The following is an 18,003-nucleotide window of genomic DNA, read 5'->3' as shown; positions in this document are numbered from 1 at the left end:
CTGCACGCGTCGGTGCCTGCTCGTGGTCCCCGCTGCTCAGGAAGCTGGCGAACAAGACCACTTTAGCCCAGGAGTTCAAGGCTGCAGGGAGCTATGACCACGCCACAGTACTTCAGCCTGAGTGACAGAGCGAGACCGTCTCTTAAGAAAAAATAAACAAAATATTAACGAATAAGTACAGACTGAAAAATAAAAATAAATAAATAAAGTTCCATTTCAAGAGGGATGATTCTAAGAAATGAGATTAAATATTTATTGTCAAAGATTTTCTCTTAAGATCCAAACATTCAAGAACCTGTTGGGGTCCAGTTTTGTAACATATCACATGTGCAGTATTAAGGCTTCCAACCGGAATCACTTCAGTAACCAGAAACTGAAGACGACAGTGGTGCTTCATGAAGTTCATGAGCCCCTCCTCTCCCTCGTGGTCAAAGAACAGGGGTGCGAAACCAATTCTAATTCCTGCTACGACAGGACTGAATTATGTTTGAGTGAATGAATCCTACTGTTACATAAAAGTCAGGTCTCATGGACAAGCCAGAACTAATACCACTTTCCAATTTCTAACAGCTCTCCGTTCTACTTTAATAATTCCTCTTTCAGCATCAACATTTCCATTTACTATTTTATTCCTAGCCTAAAGCCCAATCCGCAGTCTAATTACGGAGGCGAAAACGATCAAAACGAGGAAGGCGGGCCACCAAGGATACAAGGCAGGGACTTTCTAGGTCGAAACTTCTGACCTGCGTTCCAAAGTCACTGTCATTGGTTTATCTAGTTCACCTTCTTTTAGGGCACATAATCAGAAGGTGACTGTCACTTTTCCGCCAGAAGCCTTCTTTTCAATTCCTCATTGTTGGTATAATTTACTGTTTAACTGTTCAGACAGCAACTTTAGAAGATGGCCTCCCTAGTCCATCTTTGTCATAGGAGTTGGTGGGGCTGCCTAGAACAATGTTTGTGAAAAGGTACAAAATGCCATATAAAAGACACAAAATTGAAACCTGTACTTCACTTTTGTAATGACTCACATTAAAAGGCTGAAATGAAACTTAATTCATATGAAATCTGCTGACATACAGAAAAAAGGAGTTGCTTAATACACTTTTTAAAAGACACACAGGGTAGACGGTAGCTCACATGGGTTGCCACAAATCAGCCCACTGAAATTGTGTATAAACTCAAAGGCAGTATCAGCATTGTAAACTTTTATGTCATTATAAGCTATGATTATTCTTACACATATTTTATACATCCAATTTTGTTTTCCTAGAATTTGGACTTAGAGGTCCTATTACCACTTAAAATCCATGAATACGCAAGGTGCAGAACTCTGATTCCTAGAACTCAATCTCAGTAACTGGCCCTAATCGACATTCTGATGTTGCTGGCCTGCTTTTCTGTCATCTTCCTAACTGTCCAGAACATTCTCCAAGTGCATTTCTTTTCCTCATTACCATCAATTTGGAAGAAGACACACTATCTTGGCCACCTAACCAGCTGGAGGTCAGCCAAGGGACCAAAACATACCACTTACCCACTTACGTTTTTTTAAGCGGAACGGTATGTAACAAATACGAGGACATAAACATATGGAATCAGACGTGGACAAAACTCTCACTCCGCAAGGCTGGGTTCCTGCAAGCAGGTGCCATGCCTTTTTAGCTTGGAGCACGCTACATGACCACTGCCCGTGCTACTTCAGAGTCTGAAGAGGAAGTGCGAAGTATCTGAGAAACCATTTCCCCCAAGGAGCAGGGAAAGTATATGCATGACGTATAAACTGCCAGAGCAAAGACCAGTCTTAGGATATACAGCCATGCTTCACGACAGAGACATGTTCTGAGAAATGCCGCATTAGGCGATTTTGTCATTGTGCAATCACACACCTAGATGGTGTAGCCAACCACACAGAGGCTATATGCCAGAGCCTAGTGCTCCTAAGCCACAAACCCCGTACAGTGTGTGGTGTACTGAATGCCACAGGCAACTGTAACACAATCACTGGGAACTAGACATTTTTTAGCTCCGTTATCATCGGGACCACTGTCCTAAAGACGGTCTGTCACTGATTCAAACATCATTAGGCAGCACGTAACTGTATCTTCATTTATACTTAAATAAACATGGACAGGGTAATTCATTTGAGAAGATCCAAACTGTAATAACTTTGTTTCTCTATCCAACAACTTTTAGGCATAAAACCACTGTGCAAAATCAAATAAACAGGTTTTGACTAACAATTTGTAATAAATGACATTGCTAGATACTTCAACAAAGTGTTCACAGAGCTATTCAAGAGCTGTTTTCCCAGTTCTCTTTCCCTAGAATTGTAATTTGTTGCGCACTTGGCACTTTCCTTACCCAGCATTATTTATCTTCTGTTAAAACAAAATACACTGTTGCATAACTTCCAAAGCAAAACATCAAATACAAAATAGCTCTATGTATGATGTGGAAACATCTGATATAATTTAACCTAGTATATGACAATGCTCCTTAGTAAAGGCCCAGAAAAAGTACGATGTTCACTAAAAGAGTATGTTCAATTTCAAACATCACATGTTCATCAACTCCAAACGATCTGTACTGAGGGAAGCAACAGCAAAGGCACTCCCCACGTGTCTGCCATACTCACTCTTAATAGGTGTCATTTTGTTTTTTCTTTTTTTACAGACTTCCTAAGTCTCAAGGAGTGTCATGTTTTGCAACTACTTTGAAACACAAGCTATTACGTTTTTTGGTTTTTGAGACAGTCTCACTCCGTCGTCCAGGCTGGAGTGCAGTGGCACCATTTCAGGTTTACGGCAACCTCCACCTCCTGGGTTCAAGCGATTCTTGTGCCTCAGCCTCCTCAGTAGCTGGGATTTCCAGGCACCACCATGTCCACCTAGTTTTTATATTTTTAGTAGACATGGGATTTCACTATGTTGGCCAGGTTGGTCTCGAACTCCTGGCCTCAAGTGATCTGCCCGCCTTGGCCTCCCAAAGTGCTAGGATTACAGGCATGAGCCACCGTGCCCGGCTGTATTAAGTCTCCCTTTGTTGCCTCCTACTGAAAAATGGCAACTGTCCCCTCAGACCAGTCAGTGAAACACAGCGCCTCTCCAACTCGCAGCAGGACAGGCCTTTTGTGTTTAGATTCCTACTTCCTTTGGAGCTGAAGGAAGACACTGAGTGTTTCCGCTGACATGCTCTTCCCTAGCGTGTCCTTCTCCTCTTAAATGACAGTTTAGCCGGGCGCGGTGGCTCAAGCCTGTAATCCTAGCACTTTGGGAGGCCGAGGCGGGTGGATCACGAGGTCAAGAGATCGAGACCAACCTGGTCAACATGGTGAAACCCCGTCTCTACTAAAAATACAAAAAATTAGCTGGGCATGGTGGCGTGTGCCTGTAATCCCAGCTACTCAGGAGGCTGAGGCAGGAGAATTGCCTGAACCCAGGAGGCGGAGGTTGCGGTGAGCCGAGATCGCGCCATTGCACTCCAGCCTGGGTAACAAGAGCGAAACTCCGTCTCAAAAAAAAAAAAAAAAAAAAAAAGACAGTTTATGCTTTTAAAAAAAAAAAAAAGCCAACGGAACAAAATTTTGACACGTGACCTATACCAAGGAGATAGCCTTGCCACCAAGAAAGTCCAAGCAGAACCCATTCAAGTGGATAAACAGTTTAAAGGTAATCAAGAGTTTAATGTATTTCACTTCAAAATGCCTTGCGTGATTCTTTTTCTTTCAGTTGGTCTGCCTTCTTAATTTCACTTCTGGTGGCATAAAGACTAGTTGGCGTTTATTAAGCAGATTCAATGATAGCAGAAATAGTCTAGAAATGAGTGTATTTGAAACAAATAAACTTGAGATAAAAACAAAAAAACGGGCCGGGCGCGGTGGCTCACGCCTATAATCCCAACACTTTGGGAGGCCGAGGCGGGTGGATCACGAGGTCAAGAGATCGAGACCATCTTGGTCAGCAAGGTGAAACCCCGTCTCTACTAAAAATACAAAAATTAGCCGGGAATGGTGGTGCACACCTGTAGTTCCAGCTACTCGGGAGGCTGAGGCAGGAGAATTGCTTGAACCCAGGAGGCGGCGGTTGCGGTGAGCCGAGATTGTGCCATTGCACTCCAGCCTGGGTAACAACAGCGAAACTCCGTCTCAAAAAAAAAGAAAAAAAAAAAAAACAAGCATTTCGTGTGTGTGTGTGTGTGTGTGTGTGTGTGTGTGTGTGTGTGTAACCTTTTTTTTTTTTTTTTTTTAAGAGATGGGGTCTCAGTATGTTGCCCAGCTGGCCATTTCAAGCGTGTGTGTGTAAACTTTAAAAAAAAAAAAAAAAAAAGTGAGAGACATGGGGTCTCGGTATGTTGCCCAGGCTGGCCTCGAACTCCTGGGCTCAAGCGACCCTCAAGCCTCATCCCCATACTATCGTGCCTGGCAGAAAGGAGAACGTTTGTCTAAATCATTCCCTACTCCCTCTTTCCCCAAAAGTTAATAACACAAAAATCACTGTTTCAGTAGAAACAAACAGATACTAATTAAAGTCAAATTCTATTATAACCAGCATCAAGAGGTCTCCTAATGAAACTAGACTTTCACTCAGTTAAATGCTGCTTAAAAATAAGTGGGCCTTCACTTAGAAGTATGCTCACTAAAGGGAATTTGTGGTAGTGGATCTGACTTATTAAAAATTGGCTACGAAGGTTAAGAATCTGAAGACCTGGCTACCAAGCTTGGTAGAATCGAACCTGAACACACAGCTTCTGCTTCTTAGATATGTACAGTCACGCATGGTGTAACATTTTGGTCAACAAGGAACCACACATGATGGTCTCACAAGATTGTAATGGAGCTGAAAATTTTCTATTGTCTAGTGACGTCCTGATGATCCTGACCCTGTGTAGGCCAAGGCTAATGTCTGTATCTTAGTTTGTAACATGAAAGTTTAAAAAGTTAAAAACAAATTTTAATAGAAAAAAGTTTAAGCGAGAAAGAACAAAAAAAGTGTTTTTGTATAGCTGTACAGTGTGTGTTCTAAGTTAAGCATTCTTATGAAAGAGTCAAAAGGTTTAGAATTTTTCATTTAAACGTACATTAAGTAAAAAAGTTACAGTAAGTTAAGGTTAACTTCTCACTGGGAAAATTTTTTTTAAATAAATGTACTATTGCCTAAGTATAGAGTGTTTATAAACTCAGCTTTGTTCAGTAATGTCCTAGGCCTTCACATTCACGCACCACTCATCACTGACACCCAGAGCGACTCCAGACTTGCAGGCTCCAGTCATGGTAAGTGCTCTATGCAAATGAACCTTTTTTTTTTTTTTTTTTTTTTTTTTTTAATCTTTTCTACAGCATCGTTTTTATGCCTAGATGTGTTCAGGCACACAAATACTTAGCACTGTGTCATAACTGCCTATGGTATTCAGTAGTCACGGGCTGTACAGGTTTGTAGCCCGGGAGCAACAGGCTACACCACTAGCCTAATGCTCTGCCACGTGTATTTGTATAAGGACTCTCCATTGCTAGCACAACGACAAAAATCGCTATGTGACACATCTCAGAATGCACATCCATTGGTAAGCAACGTGCGACTGTGTAAACACGCATACCTCTTTCATACCCCGCTGTACTTCTGACTTCCGACTTCAACTTTTTAAAAACAACCTGTGAATTATGCAGCTTTATATTTTTATTGTGAATAGTTTCTACTTTAGAGCCTTAGCACTGTAAAACGTTAACTTTGGGCTGAACTCTTCACATTTTTCAAGAGCTGACCTTGGGGTACCAAAATTCTGAATAAAATTCATTTACTCAATCCAAAACAGGCATAAAAAAATGTTAAGTCACAAAATGCTTTCTTATATCTTAAGAAATATAAAAAAGAAGTAGCACACAGTGAGTACAAATCAGGGATTATCATACCAAAGGTATATCACAGAAAAAGTCCGTTATACATTCACACCGTGGAGCAGAATTACCTGAACAAAAGGCAAGAAACGGAAATGTAACTTGTCAACAGAAAAGAACTTCTAACAGACATGGATTTTTCACTGAACTTAAAGGCATGACACCCACTCCTCCCATTTGTTTCTGTATTGTCTTACTCTTAGATAACATTTAAGACACAGGCCTTTTTCAGACATTGCTATTAACACACAGGTCATCTACCACTGTTAGGGGTAACAATCTATCACCACTGTCTATCAGCTCAGTTGGATGAGGCTTCACTCTAGATTTGCATCTTTTCAACTATACCTGCAATCTTTATGGCTACAGGATCCTCTGAAACTGGAACAAGCCCTTCTTTGACTTCAACCTGCTTTTCAGAAACCAGGGGAGATATGGCGGGAGGGGAATACTTAGTTTCCACATAGGCCACCGGCGAGGAAGAAGAGGGCTTAGAATCATGAAAGAGACTGGCCCAGGACTTGGGCTGGCTGACAGGAAGGGAGCCTGACGCAGAGCCCGTGCCGTCAGCGGGAGGCGATGCACTCTCGGGTTTGATGGGGTCCAAGTCTATGCTTTCCGTGGTATGTAGCTCCACCCCGTTGGCAGCTGTGCCCTCACCTGAAGATTCAAGTATTTGTCCATTAGCAACTCCAAGGTTTTCAGTAGTATCGGTACCAACGCAGGGCTGAGCCCCAGCTGTCCTTGACAGGGTGTCTCTGCCAGCCTCTGCAGGGAAGCAGGACTGACCAAAATCAGCCCCAGGGCCCATCTCCAGCTGCCCTGCAGTCCTGGTGTCACTGCCAAGTGCTCCAGGGAAAGGACTGTCAGGCACAGTGTCACTGACAGAGTCCGTGGAATTCTGGGGGCTACTACAAGTCCTGGGCGTAACTGATGGGGGCATGTCCCCCATAAATTCTGCATCCTCTGTGCTGACACTGTTCGGGACTGCTGAACTGGCATGGCCATTGACCAGGGCCTCTGTGGAAATACTATCATCACCACCATCTTTCAAATAGCTGTAATATCCAGGGGGCCGCTTTTTCTTCTTTTTACGCTCCCTTTGTCCAAGACCACCTGAGACACCATCATTTTCCAAAACTTCCACCTCCACATTAGAACCTCCATCCAAAGCGAGGGCAGAACCTGGGTACTGGCAGTCAATGGAGCCGTAGCTTGCTTCTTTAGTGATGCCATCAGGGGTCATTTTGGAAGGTGGACAACCAAGAATAAATTCAGGGGCCTGAGGGTTCAATGTGCTTGAAATACTGTAGCTGGGGGTTCTCGGCAAAGTGTCACTGGGTTCAATGACTTCATTGACACCAAACTCAATTCTCTGATATTCTTGTCCTGTTTAGAAAGAAAACTGTTAGTTAAGAACACAGTTCTGCAAACTCTAAGCAACAGCAATTGCTAACTTTCTCTTTGAAAATGAAAACCTTAAATTCTCTTCCTAATCAACAAATCTATTACATATTTTACTTATGTGGAATAATTTGCTGAAAATGAAGTAACTATAAAATTATATTTAATTTGGGGATATGAAAAGCAGAAGCCTGTACTTCTCTTCCTAGCTAAGGAAGACTTTCAGAAAGTAAAATTAAAATATATTTGCAATAAAAAGCAAATAATATTCTGCCAGTTTAAAAATACCCCTCAATGGAATCTGACTTTCGTGTAGCTGCCTTACACCTGAGATAAAGGAATATGTATTTTGGACAACTTAATTTTTAAAAGATCGTAATGACTAACTTGGGACTTAAAACATTGTTAAATCAGCCTCTGTAATTAACACGATTTAATTCCAAAAAAACTACCCCAAGAATCCTATATATACTGGATAGGAGAAATTAGCAAGTACCCATTTAAAAGCAAAAAAGATTAAGAAGCAGCAGCAACAAAGAATCAAGTGCCGCTTCAGAAGCTGTCTTCGGAGTTCTTTGGCTCCTGGTCTCCTCCACTAATAACCATCAATGAAGTCTGACAAAGGGCCCTGACATGAACACATGCAAATGTCCTCTAAATAAATTCACACTCGATTCACTCCACAGGTGGTGAAGCCTTCCAAAAACACCAAATGACAAAGTTAGAATTGTGACCTTTTAAATCTCTCTTCGGAAGCTTTCAATACTCCCTTCCCGGTTAACCACAATCTATGTATTTCATTCATGCTAAGACAGACATTTTTTTTATAGCTCACATCTCTGAAATTAGGTTAAGTTTTAGAATCAGTGGTGTCTTTTAACAGACATCAAGCATCAATGTCACCTTATAGTTGACGAAAAAGTTACACGTTTTGAAGTTAAGGAAACGACACACGCCGTATACTTCATCTTTAATGCATAAAGGTTTCTTCCAGGCTAGCATTAAGGGGCCAATTTTTTTTTCAAGGCATATATCTCAAGAAAAGAAACTAATACCCAAAGAATGGTGTTCTACTGCAGAGGACTGTATATATTTTACCTTGGAAGGACCTCTGCAAGTCTTTTTGCAGAAGAAAAAATATAGACCCAGAGAGGGGCCAGCTACATGCAAGTGGGTGGGCAGGAGATGATTCAGCCTCTTGAATCTTGGCAGGCTTTGGCATCACAGCCCCCACTGTGGGGGCTGGGTGCTGGTGGCAGCACAATCCTGCCCCAACAACAGAAAGTTCCTGGAAAAGAATGCTGATGACCATTACAACTAAAGGCCGTTTACATATAAAGTCATGACAACCTAATTCCTTCCGCTACTATTTATTTTTTGTTTCCTTATTTTGAAAAGAATCATCAAAGGGAAATGAATTTATTATCATGCCAAGGGCTTGACTGCCCATTTTGCTTCCAGGCATCCCTTATTCCCTGATGTTGTGAGGCCAGACTGAAATCGGTGTGTCTGGAGTGAAGAAGTGAAGAGCACTCCACGTGGAGCCTAGCCTTTGAAGGGGCTGTGGTGTACACTGTGAAATCACATTTGAGACTAGTACATGCTGTGTCACTCAGCTTATGCAAGGCTGATGCATTCCAAGATACGGTGCTTTCCACATCTCAACTCTCAATCTTATCCAAACATAACGCATCCTAGAATGCGGTGTAACATGAACAGAACCATTTCAATGTTAATGGGTATTATCAAGCATTTACTCAACACCACGTTTCATCATCTCACTAAAAGGAAGATTCCTGGCCAGCGCAGTTCCTCTTCTTCTTGAGGAACACTCATGATGGACACACATGCCTTGCACCGCATGGCAGAGAGCTCAGAGCCCCATCTGCCAGGCAGGAGAAATGAGGAAGGTCTGCAAACTTGCTTCACCAACTTAATCAATACATTAGGAAGCCGGAAACTCAGCACTCAGGTATTGCAAGCCGTGGGTCATAAAACCATGAACCCCAACACAGCGTGTCTCAGAGTCTGCTCACTGCAGTCTGTGCAGTACAGTGGCCCGGGCTACAAGGCAAGGGGACAGCGAGGGAAACAGAGATGAGTAATACAAGGGCCCTGCTCAGAGATTCACATTTATCAGGAAGACAAATACAAACTGAGAATGAAACACGGGGGGAGGGGAAAGAAGGCTGTGAACCGCTCTAGAAAAAGAATGCTTCTAGACGCAGGACACAGTGGTCAACTGCCATCAGAAACTAGAGAGGTCAGTGGAACTTACAGATCACTGAATTGTTAAGGGCAGGGTGAAGGAGTGGGATCTCAAGCTTTAGGAACATTTAACAGGTAGTGCTTGAGGTAAAGGACAAGTAAGTGATTATTACTTGTATGCCTGTATGAAAATATCTCATGTACCCCATACATATATACACCTACAATGTACCTACGAAAATTAAAATATTAAATATTTTTAAAAAAACAAAAACAGAAAAGGCCAAGGTGTAAAAGGGAAGCCACCATGAGGTGCCTGTGCAAAGGGCTAGGTGCAGCTGGCAGAGGTGGGAGGGAACGTAATTCATCCAACAAATGCACTGAGGACTTACAACATTCCAGACACTACAGGCGCAGTGTGACAAACAGAGAGGAATGGACCCTGCCATCAGCAGCTGAGCAGCCTAGAACGAGAGGCAGGTCCATGTCAGCGCCCACCGGATCTGTACAGTCCGACAGGCGCTGGAAGAGAAACTAAAGTCATGAAAACTCAAGAGACCCAGAAAGGCTTCAGAGATAACCGTGCCTGTCACTAACCGTGCAAGCTGGCGCAAGATTCCAGTTGTGTTTTTGGCAGAACAAAAGCAGGACTTAGAGGGAACAGAGCAAAGAATGGAGAAAAAGAGCCAAGAAGCAGTAAGCGAAAAGGGCTGACAGGCTGGAAGGAGGGAGTGGGGAAGCAGAACTCCAGCGTCTGGGGGAGCTGGTGGGGCCTACTGCACAGGGAGGAGGGTAAACTTAGAGAGATGTGCACAGGAAAATCGTGGCGCATTTGTAAGCATGGAATCAACACATGCAGCGTGCTCACTACGTGCACAGCACACAGTAACAGAGGAAGTCCCACTGACTAGAGGCCTGAGAGGCTAAGCCATCAGCCGATTAAAAGGCAGCTCAGGAGGCTGAGCAGCCCCGCTTTTGGGTCCCCAGAGCTTCAATTACTGCCTTAGTTGTCCTAAGCTATTATTAACCCCTTTTGTAAGTCTGACCATGCTAACTCAACAGGGAATCCAAAGCCCAACTCTCAAAGAAAAAGTGTGGCATCAGTTTCCTGGAGGCCAGTTAGGGCCTTTAAAGGGATTCCAACTGAAAAATGATCTAAACAGGTTTGAACTGTGCGAGGGCAGCCTGCAGAAAGTAAACCACCGTGCTGGTATTCCCACACCGGGTACTTAAACAATACAAGATCACTGCATCTCAGTAAGCCCCCTCTGGTAATCAGCTCAGTGTCTGTGACGGAGACAAAAAAAGTAACAGATCAGGAGGTGAAGAGGTGACCTGAGTTCCCAAGAGCCAGCGACAAACCAGGACATGAATGTAAACCGCAAGAACAATCGATGCAGGCTGCCACTTCAGTCATAAAGAGCACATGCTCAGAAACTAGCCAGCGCTGGAGCCAGCAGGCTGCTTAGCAACAGGACTGAAAGCTTGCTTCAACTCTGGCATGTGGTGACGATGAATAACATACCTGTTGCACCGAGAACTGTCAGGGAAAAAAGAACTTAATGCCATTCCCTAAAGAAAATCTTAAATGGCTGGCCCTCTGAAGCACAGGATAAGCTTTAACACTAACTCACCAGTCAAGGTGACTCAGTGATTAAACATTATAGTTGACAGCACAAACTTCAAGCTGCAAAGAAACGTTTATTCAAATGGGAAAACGATGTTGACAGGGAGCCTGCCCACCCAGCATGTATGGCCAAAATTCCCTTCAGGGAAATAAGTAGAGAACTAGTAGCTTACCATCAGGTAGTTTATCCACAGCCTGTGTGCCATACAGAACTGTTCCACTGTATGGAGGAAGCTGCACAAGGAATCAGAAAACAAATTTTAATTCAACAAAATGTTAAACACATACCATTTCATTAAGGCAACATTTCGTTAAAACTCTTTATCCACACAACTTTACATGCCATTACTTTTAGCAGAATAACACACATGAAGAGTCAGTGCAATCTAAATGATCTTCATTTAAGGAAAAAACAGAATAGAAATACTTTCAGATATCTATCACTATTAAACAGACCTGGAAATGAAGGCAAAAGGAATAAACATGAACTCTAATGAACATGTAAATCAGCTACAGTAAAATGCTTCTGATACATCCTCCTTCTCACAGGATGCTAGTGACTGACCATAAAGAGCACAGACACTTTTGTCCGTGCCCTGGTGAAGACGACGCTTCCTGACTGAACCTCATGTTCACGATCACTACACTGCAACACAGCCGGTAGAGGTTGGGACCAGGTCCACAGTCGGAGAGCAGAGGAAAGCCCGCTAGAAACAAGGGTGACTGCAGCTCCCTTTTCAACACAGTGCCTTAATTAACTAAGTTAACAGCTAGATGTCACATTCCTTGTTTTGAAGACAGAAAGCAGAATGGGAATTATCTGGCCTCTTTATAAAAAGCTGAAAGATACCTCAACTTAAGATTTTTCTTCCCAGCTATTCCACATTTATTCAAGAGTTGGAAATGCTTCCAATGGACACACTGGGGATAGGAAAGTTTAGGAAGGGGTTGGGCAGGCCTTACATGGCCTGTAATCCCAACACTTAGGGAGGGTGAGGCAGGTGGATCACTTGAGGTCAGGAGTTCGAGACCAGTCTGGCCAACAAGGTAAAATCCCATCTCTACTAAAAATACAAAAATTTAGCCAGGTGTGGTGGCACACACCTGTAATCCCAGCTACTCAGAAGGCTAAGTAGGAGAATTGCTTGAACCCAGGAGGCGGAGGTTGCAGTAAGCCAAGATCAGGCCACTGCACTCCAGCCTGGGTAACCAAGTGAGACTCTGTCTTCCTCTCCTCCCCATCAAAAAAAAAAGTTTAGGAAGAAAAGCGGTAAGGTAAGCAGAGAGACAACTGCTACCTGAGGGCAGAACAGAAAAACAAAATGCCATTCAGCACTTCCCAAAGTCTGCTCACTGCAGGGCAATGCGGTGCAAGAATGGCCCCCGGTCCACAAAGATCAGAGGCTGTGGCTGATTCCCATGCCCAACACTGATGGGAACTCCCGCTGGGGCTGCTTCCTCAGCTGATTTCTCCAATGAACTCTCAGCACACCAGTTCAATAATCACAGCAGTAAAAGCTTCTCTCTGCAAGCAACTCAGTAAGTTCCATTCCCAGAGAATTAGGACAAACAGGAAAACATGGGCAATTCAAAAGGAAGCCAACACCTTCAGGACTTGAGAGATGCACTTATCTCTGCCACCCAGGGCAACCCAGGACTCATCACACTGACACCGAAGAGAAAGAATTCTGTGTGCTGGGAGGGGCTCCACCAGCCTTGGCACCCACGATGCAAAGATCATTCCACACACCAGCATTTATGAGGGCAGGCACCTGGAGCAGAGAGGTGGGTCCATAAAGGCAGCAGACACAGCGGCCATGTGTGTCTCAGGAAGCCTCAAATCTCATTCAAAACCCTCTGTGGTTACAAATGACAGTTTAGCAACTGACACATAGAATGCCCTCTCTTTTTCTGTTAATGACACTAGTATGCCCCCTGGTGACAGAAAGTTGTATTACTTTGAGGCATAAAAAGTGTTCTGAATCATTCTTTACACAAAATCACTCTAACATCAAGAAACCATCTTTTTCTGAGTCTAAACCATTTCATTACCCCATGTATTAGAACAATGTTCTCTCCACATTTAACAGTATTTGTTCTGCTCAGGGAGGAGAGAATGCTGAAGAAAACCTCCAGACCCAAGAGACTGCAGCAGGCTGGGAAGACGCACAATTTGGAGAAGGGACCTCTTCACCCGTCCACTTCAAACCCCAGTGCAAGGCAGAGAGCTGTTAGAACCCTGCTTGCTGTCTTCCAGCTGCCCTGCTCCTCGACATTCAACCACGCAGTGTGAACACAAGCTCAACTCCCAGCCACTCCTACAGCACACAGAAGAAAACCCCAGCAATCAGGAAGAACACAAGGATGATGCTGAGGATAAGCACTAAGTGGAGAGGCAGGACCAGTGATGCCAGGTGATGCCGACCGAGGGTGGAAAGGCTGGAAAGGCTGGACCAGTGACACCAGGTGGCACTGACTGGGCACTGAGGATGCACCCAGTCAGTGACACCTGGTGTCACTGGACACACATTCTGTTCCTCCACCACAACTCTGAGGAGGAGGTCCTGTTATTACGGCCATCTGACAGATGAGGAAGCCAGAAGACACTGCCGCTAAGAGATGACCACACTGTAAGCCTGCTTAACACACTTACTTGGATTTGCTAAGCTGATAAAAGAGCGAACCTGCAGGAATGCCAGATGGGGTGTGGCACTGTAGTAATGTGTGTGTTTGACTCTACTCTACAGGCACACAGCACCTTTCACTCAACAAACCTCCCTCACACATCACATGCCCTTAGTCTGTGGTAACTGGGTATCTAAATACACAGCAGAATAAAAGTTCAAGGATGGTTCAAAGTTCACTCATTAACTGTAAAGCTATTTGTAAGAATACAAAGTTCAAACATCAAAGCAAAAACATAAAATTCCCTACACAAATACAAAGTGAGCAATGTAAAAAACTGTAATCTAATAATGTTAAACACGCAGTCTGAAAACAGTGCTGCAGCCTCGTCAAGAGAATACTTGGGCCCCTGGCTAGGAAGGTGATGTTCTGAAGTCTCCCTCTGGGGCCACCTGTGTGCTCTGCTTTCTGTCTCAAGGACTCTCATGAACCAGGAAGCCCTCCTTTAAAATCCCATTTAGATACCAAATTAAGAACTGTCTCTACTCTCCCTGAGTGCCCACACACACCCATACCACACACACTGCCCATAACCAACACTCTGTTATCGGGGGTTTATTTATTCAGTCATGGTTGGGGTGTGTGCTACTTCCAAAACTGAGATTCTAGAATGATGAGCATTTCCACTTTATTTTTTAACATAATTAACAGCATTATGACTGGGGTTTAAACATTAAATAACTTGACTGTATTTTTTCCACTGGAGAAACTGATTTTTAAATCACTAGAGCACAACTCTAGAAGAGGTATCAGCTACCTTTCACCTGAATTGGTTTCTTCCGATTCCACTCAATCGCTAGCCACCTTAGCCTGCCAGTGGCAAGCTGCCAAGCAGGCGAACTAACAAAGCAGCCTCCGCTGACGGGAGTGGCGCTTGTGCAGGACGGCAGAATGCTCTTTCATCTTAACGTCCCACATTTCTTAATTGTGGTTTTTCAATTTATGGCCCCAAGTAGAGAAAACGATGTTTTATCAAGCTCCTAATAGCCAAAAAAAGGCATATGAACATTCGGCTAGACTGTAACTGATGCCATGGTCACATGGTAGTAACACTGCATGTTTGAGTGGCAATTATTTTACCTGCAAGATAAAAGGCCAAACAAACTGTGCTACAGAAGTGATGCACCATCATTAATCACACACCCACAGGTCCCTCGGAGCCTGTGTAATCATCAACTATGAAAATTCAGACTCCTGAAGACAGGGAAAAACAGCTCCATCCAATTATGTTAATTAGCCTGCATTTCCTTTTCACAGGTTACTGTGATTTCGATAAACTCATTTTATACCCCTCCAAACGTCACCGTGTGCTCAAAAATACGAAAAGCAGAAAAGCCCAAATAAGTCCAGACACAACAGGCGTTCTGAAGGTCAAACTCATTTTGATGAGACACAGTCATGCCTTCTGCGAATAAAAGGTTTGGCACAACCCACCATCTGCACCCTTTTCATCCATTTCTACTAACATCTGTCACTCACTAGCTACTGGGCCATACATTAGCTCCCAACATTTCTGTGATGAAAATCTGCGTTCTCCACTTTTATCAATTCAAAAAACGAAAGAGAGAGTAAAGAAAAAGGAGGCACGAAAAGGAAGAATGTGGCCAAGCCCACCAGGACTGTGTGAGTGGCAAAGCTGAAGCAACCCCATACCTCAGACTTTTGGATCACATGGAAACTCAAGTTTTCATTTGTCCACTCACTTGCAGACAGGCACACAATCATTTGCACGTGTACACACTTGAGAAGTATCAACTATGGTTACATTGGTGTGATGTAGGAAAAAATGTGAAACCCCCTTACCAAAAAAAAAAAAAAAATTGCCCACGCCTGGTGATACACCTGGAGTCCGAGCTACTCAGGGGCTGAGACAGGAGGATACCTGACGGGCAGGGGTGGGGTGGGGGAGTCAAGGCTGCAGTGAGCTGTGATTGGATCACAGCACTCTGCACTCCAGCCCCGGCAGAGTTAGATCCTGTCTCAAAAAAATAAAAATAAAAAACAAAGCGAATGGGAAGGGAAAGGAAAGGAAGAAATAAAGTTAAAATAAAGTAAATAAAACGTGGAGTTTATACAGAGATAAACAAGAGGTATATACCAGGATGCGCTACCCAAGGAGGCTGATGGGATGGCTGAGGGCTGAGTTCTCAATGAATGGTGCAGAGATGACTGCTCAGTGGGGCCCGGGCAGGGAGTTCAATGCCATCTCACACATATACAAAACTCAGTTCCTCCATTTCATCTGTATCACACCCTGAAGCGTGAAAACGAAATCTGAAAACTTTTAGAAGAAAACAAGACAAATCTCTTCATTATTTCAAGGATGGAAAGAATTTCCTAAAGATATTTTTAAAACGAAAAATCCACAAACCATAAGGAAAAAAAAAATCAATTCATTTGACATTAAAGTTAAACATGTACTCCTCCTATCCAGCAAAAAAAAAAAAAAACCAACCCCAAAAGGGTTCCTACCATGTGAAGCTTAAAAGCCCTCATGCCAGAAGAGATGCCTGTATAACCAAAGATTAGTCTTAAAAACACTAAGAAAAAGACAGCTACTTGATTTAAAAATATGGACATGGGATATATATAAATCAAGTAACTCACAGAAGAGGACATCCATATTGCCAGTAGACACGTGAAGATAATGAAATAGTGCCCAACTGTTTGTAAGCTGGGAGATATAAATTTAAACAATGAGAATACATTTACTACACATCAGATAAACAAAAATTTTAAATACGCCAACGAAAAGAATTTTTTTTTCTTTTTTTTTTTTTTTTTTTTTTTTTGAGACGGAGTTTCGCTCTTGTTACCCAGGCTGGAGTGCAATGGCGCGATCTCGGCTCACCGCAACCTCCGCCTCCTGGGTTCAGGCAATTCTCCTGCCTCAGCCTCCTGAGTAGCTGGGATTACAGGCACGCACCACCATGCCCAGCTAATTTTTTGTATTTTTAGTAGAGACGGGGTTTCACCATGTTGACCAGGATGGTCTCGATCTCTTGACCTCGTGATCCACCCACCTCGGCCTCCCAAAGTGCTGGGATTACAGGCTTGAGCCACCGCGCCCGGCCAAGAATTTTTTTTTCTTAAATACGAGCAAGAAAACTCTAATGTACTGCTGATGGGAACGCAGACTATAAAAATCCCAGAGAGGAAATCAGCAGTCTCTAGCGAAACTAAAGCAGCTTAGTCTACAGAAGCCAGCAATTCCATTCCCAGCTCTATGTCCCTGAGGCACCCACAGAGGAGCAGGAGGAGACTGGATAAAACGTGTTGACTGCAGTATCCCGAACAGCTGAACTAAAGACCTAGATGGCCCTCGACAGGAAAATACGTAAGTCAATTGTGGTATGTTCAACCAGTGGTACTAAGCACTGAAAACCAAAGAACAAGAACAAATTTATCAGCATGAAGAATATAATGTTAGCTTAGAATAAACTACAAAATGATGAATATGGTATACCATTCATGTGACATTTTAAAGCACATAAAGCACTACAACTGACAATGGTGATATACATGTATGTGATAAAAGGTGAGAACCAGTCAGGACCAGCACTTCCCAATTTCAGCAGAGTAGTTACTTCTGGGCAGAGATGGGAGAGAGGTGCACAAGAGGCATCAATTGCACATGTCATGCTTTATCTGCTTTTCCAAGTCGAATAAGGTAAATACAGCCAAATGTTAACATCAGTCAAATCTAGCTAGTGGACTGAGGCATTTCTCGTATTAGTCTCTGTACTTTTCTCTAAATAAAGAATTGGAATTCTTTGTTTAGGAAAAAAAAGTAAAATAGAAACGTAACTATCAGTTTTATCTACACATGTACTCACTAAAACATACTTTTGTCTTACCTCAACTGAAGATCGAGGAGTCACAAAGAACTGATTGAATTCATCAGGGCTAAAATCTCCAAAAATATACTGAAAAAAAAGAGAGTCACTGATCAGATAAAGTATATAAATTACATATTTTTTTTTAAATGCTACATATTTTAACAATCCTATGCAATATTTGGGTCATAACCCCCAAGAGATCCTTTCTCAATTAAACAGAGGATCTGCAAACTCAGGATTCTAGGTTCTTTATTAAAAAAAAAAAAAAATGCTACTGAACCTTTCCTACAAATTGTCAAAGAACACTATGAAACTGATAAAGCTTATTTTGAAACAAGTCAATTTTG

At 43.0% G+C, this 18,003-nt stretch overlaps 1 protein-coding gene across 4 annotated transcripts in view; it reads right to left on the bottom strand.

Annotated features, from left to right (window-relative positions):
• USP10 (ubiquitin specific peptidase 10) overlaps positions 1–18,003 on the bottom strand; it is an 88,593-nt gene that overhangs the window by 29,001 nt on the left and 41,589 nt on the right. For all 4 annotated transcript variants that reach the window (XM_039474613.2, XM_074400879.1, XM_074400877.1 and 1 more), the window contains 3 exons: positions 17,675–17,743; positions 11,306–11,366; positions 6,242–7,282 (listed from right to left, as the gene is read on the bottom strand). In XM_039474613.2, coding sequence (XP_039330547.1) covers positions 6,242–7,282; positions 11,306–11,366; positions 17,675–17,743 — 1,171 coding nt within the window. The remainder of the gene's footprint in view (positions 1–6,241; positions 7,283–11,305; positions 11,367–17,674; positions 17,744–18,003) is intronic.

Source organism: Saimiri boliviensis, chromosome 1, assembly GCF_048565385.1.
Source record: "Saimiri boliviensis isolate mSaiBol1 chromosome 1, mSaiBol1.pri, whole genome shotgun sequence".
NCBI lineage: Eukaryota > Metazoa > Chordata > Mammalia > Primates > Cebidae > Saimiri > Saimiri boliviensis.
This window is presented reverse-complemented; position numbering and strand designations above follow the sequence as displayed.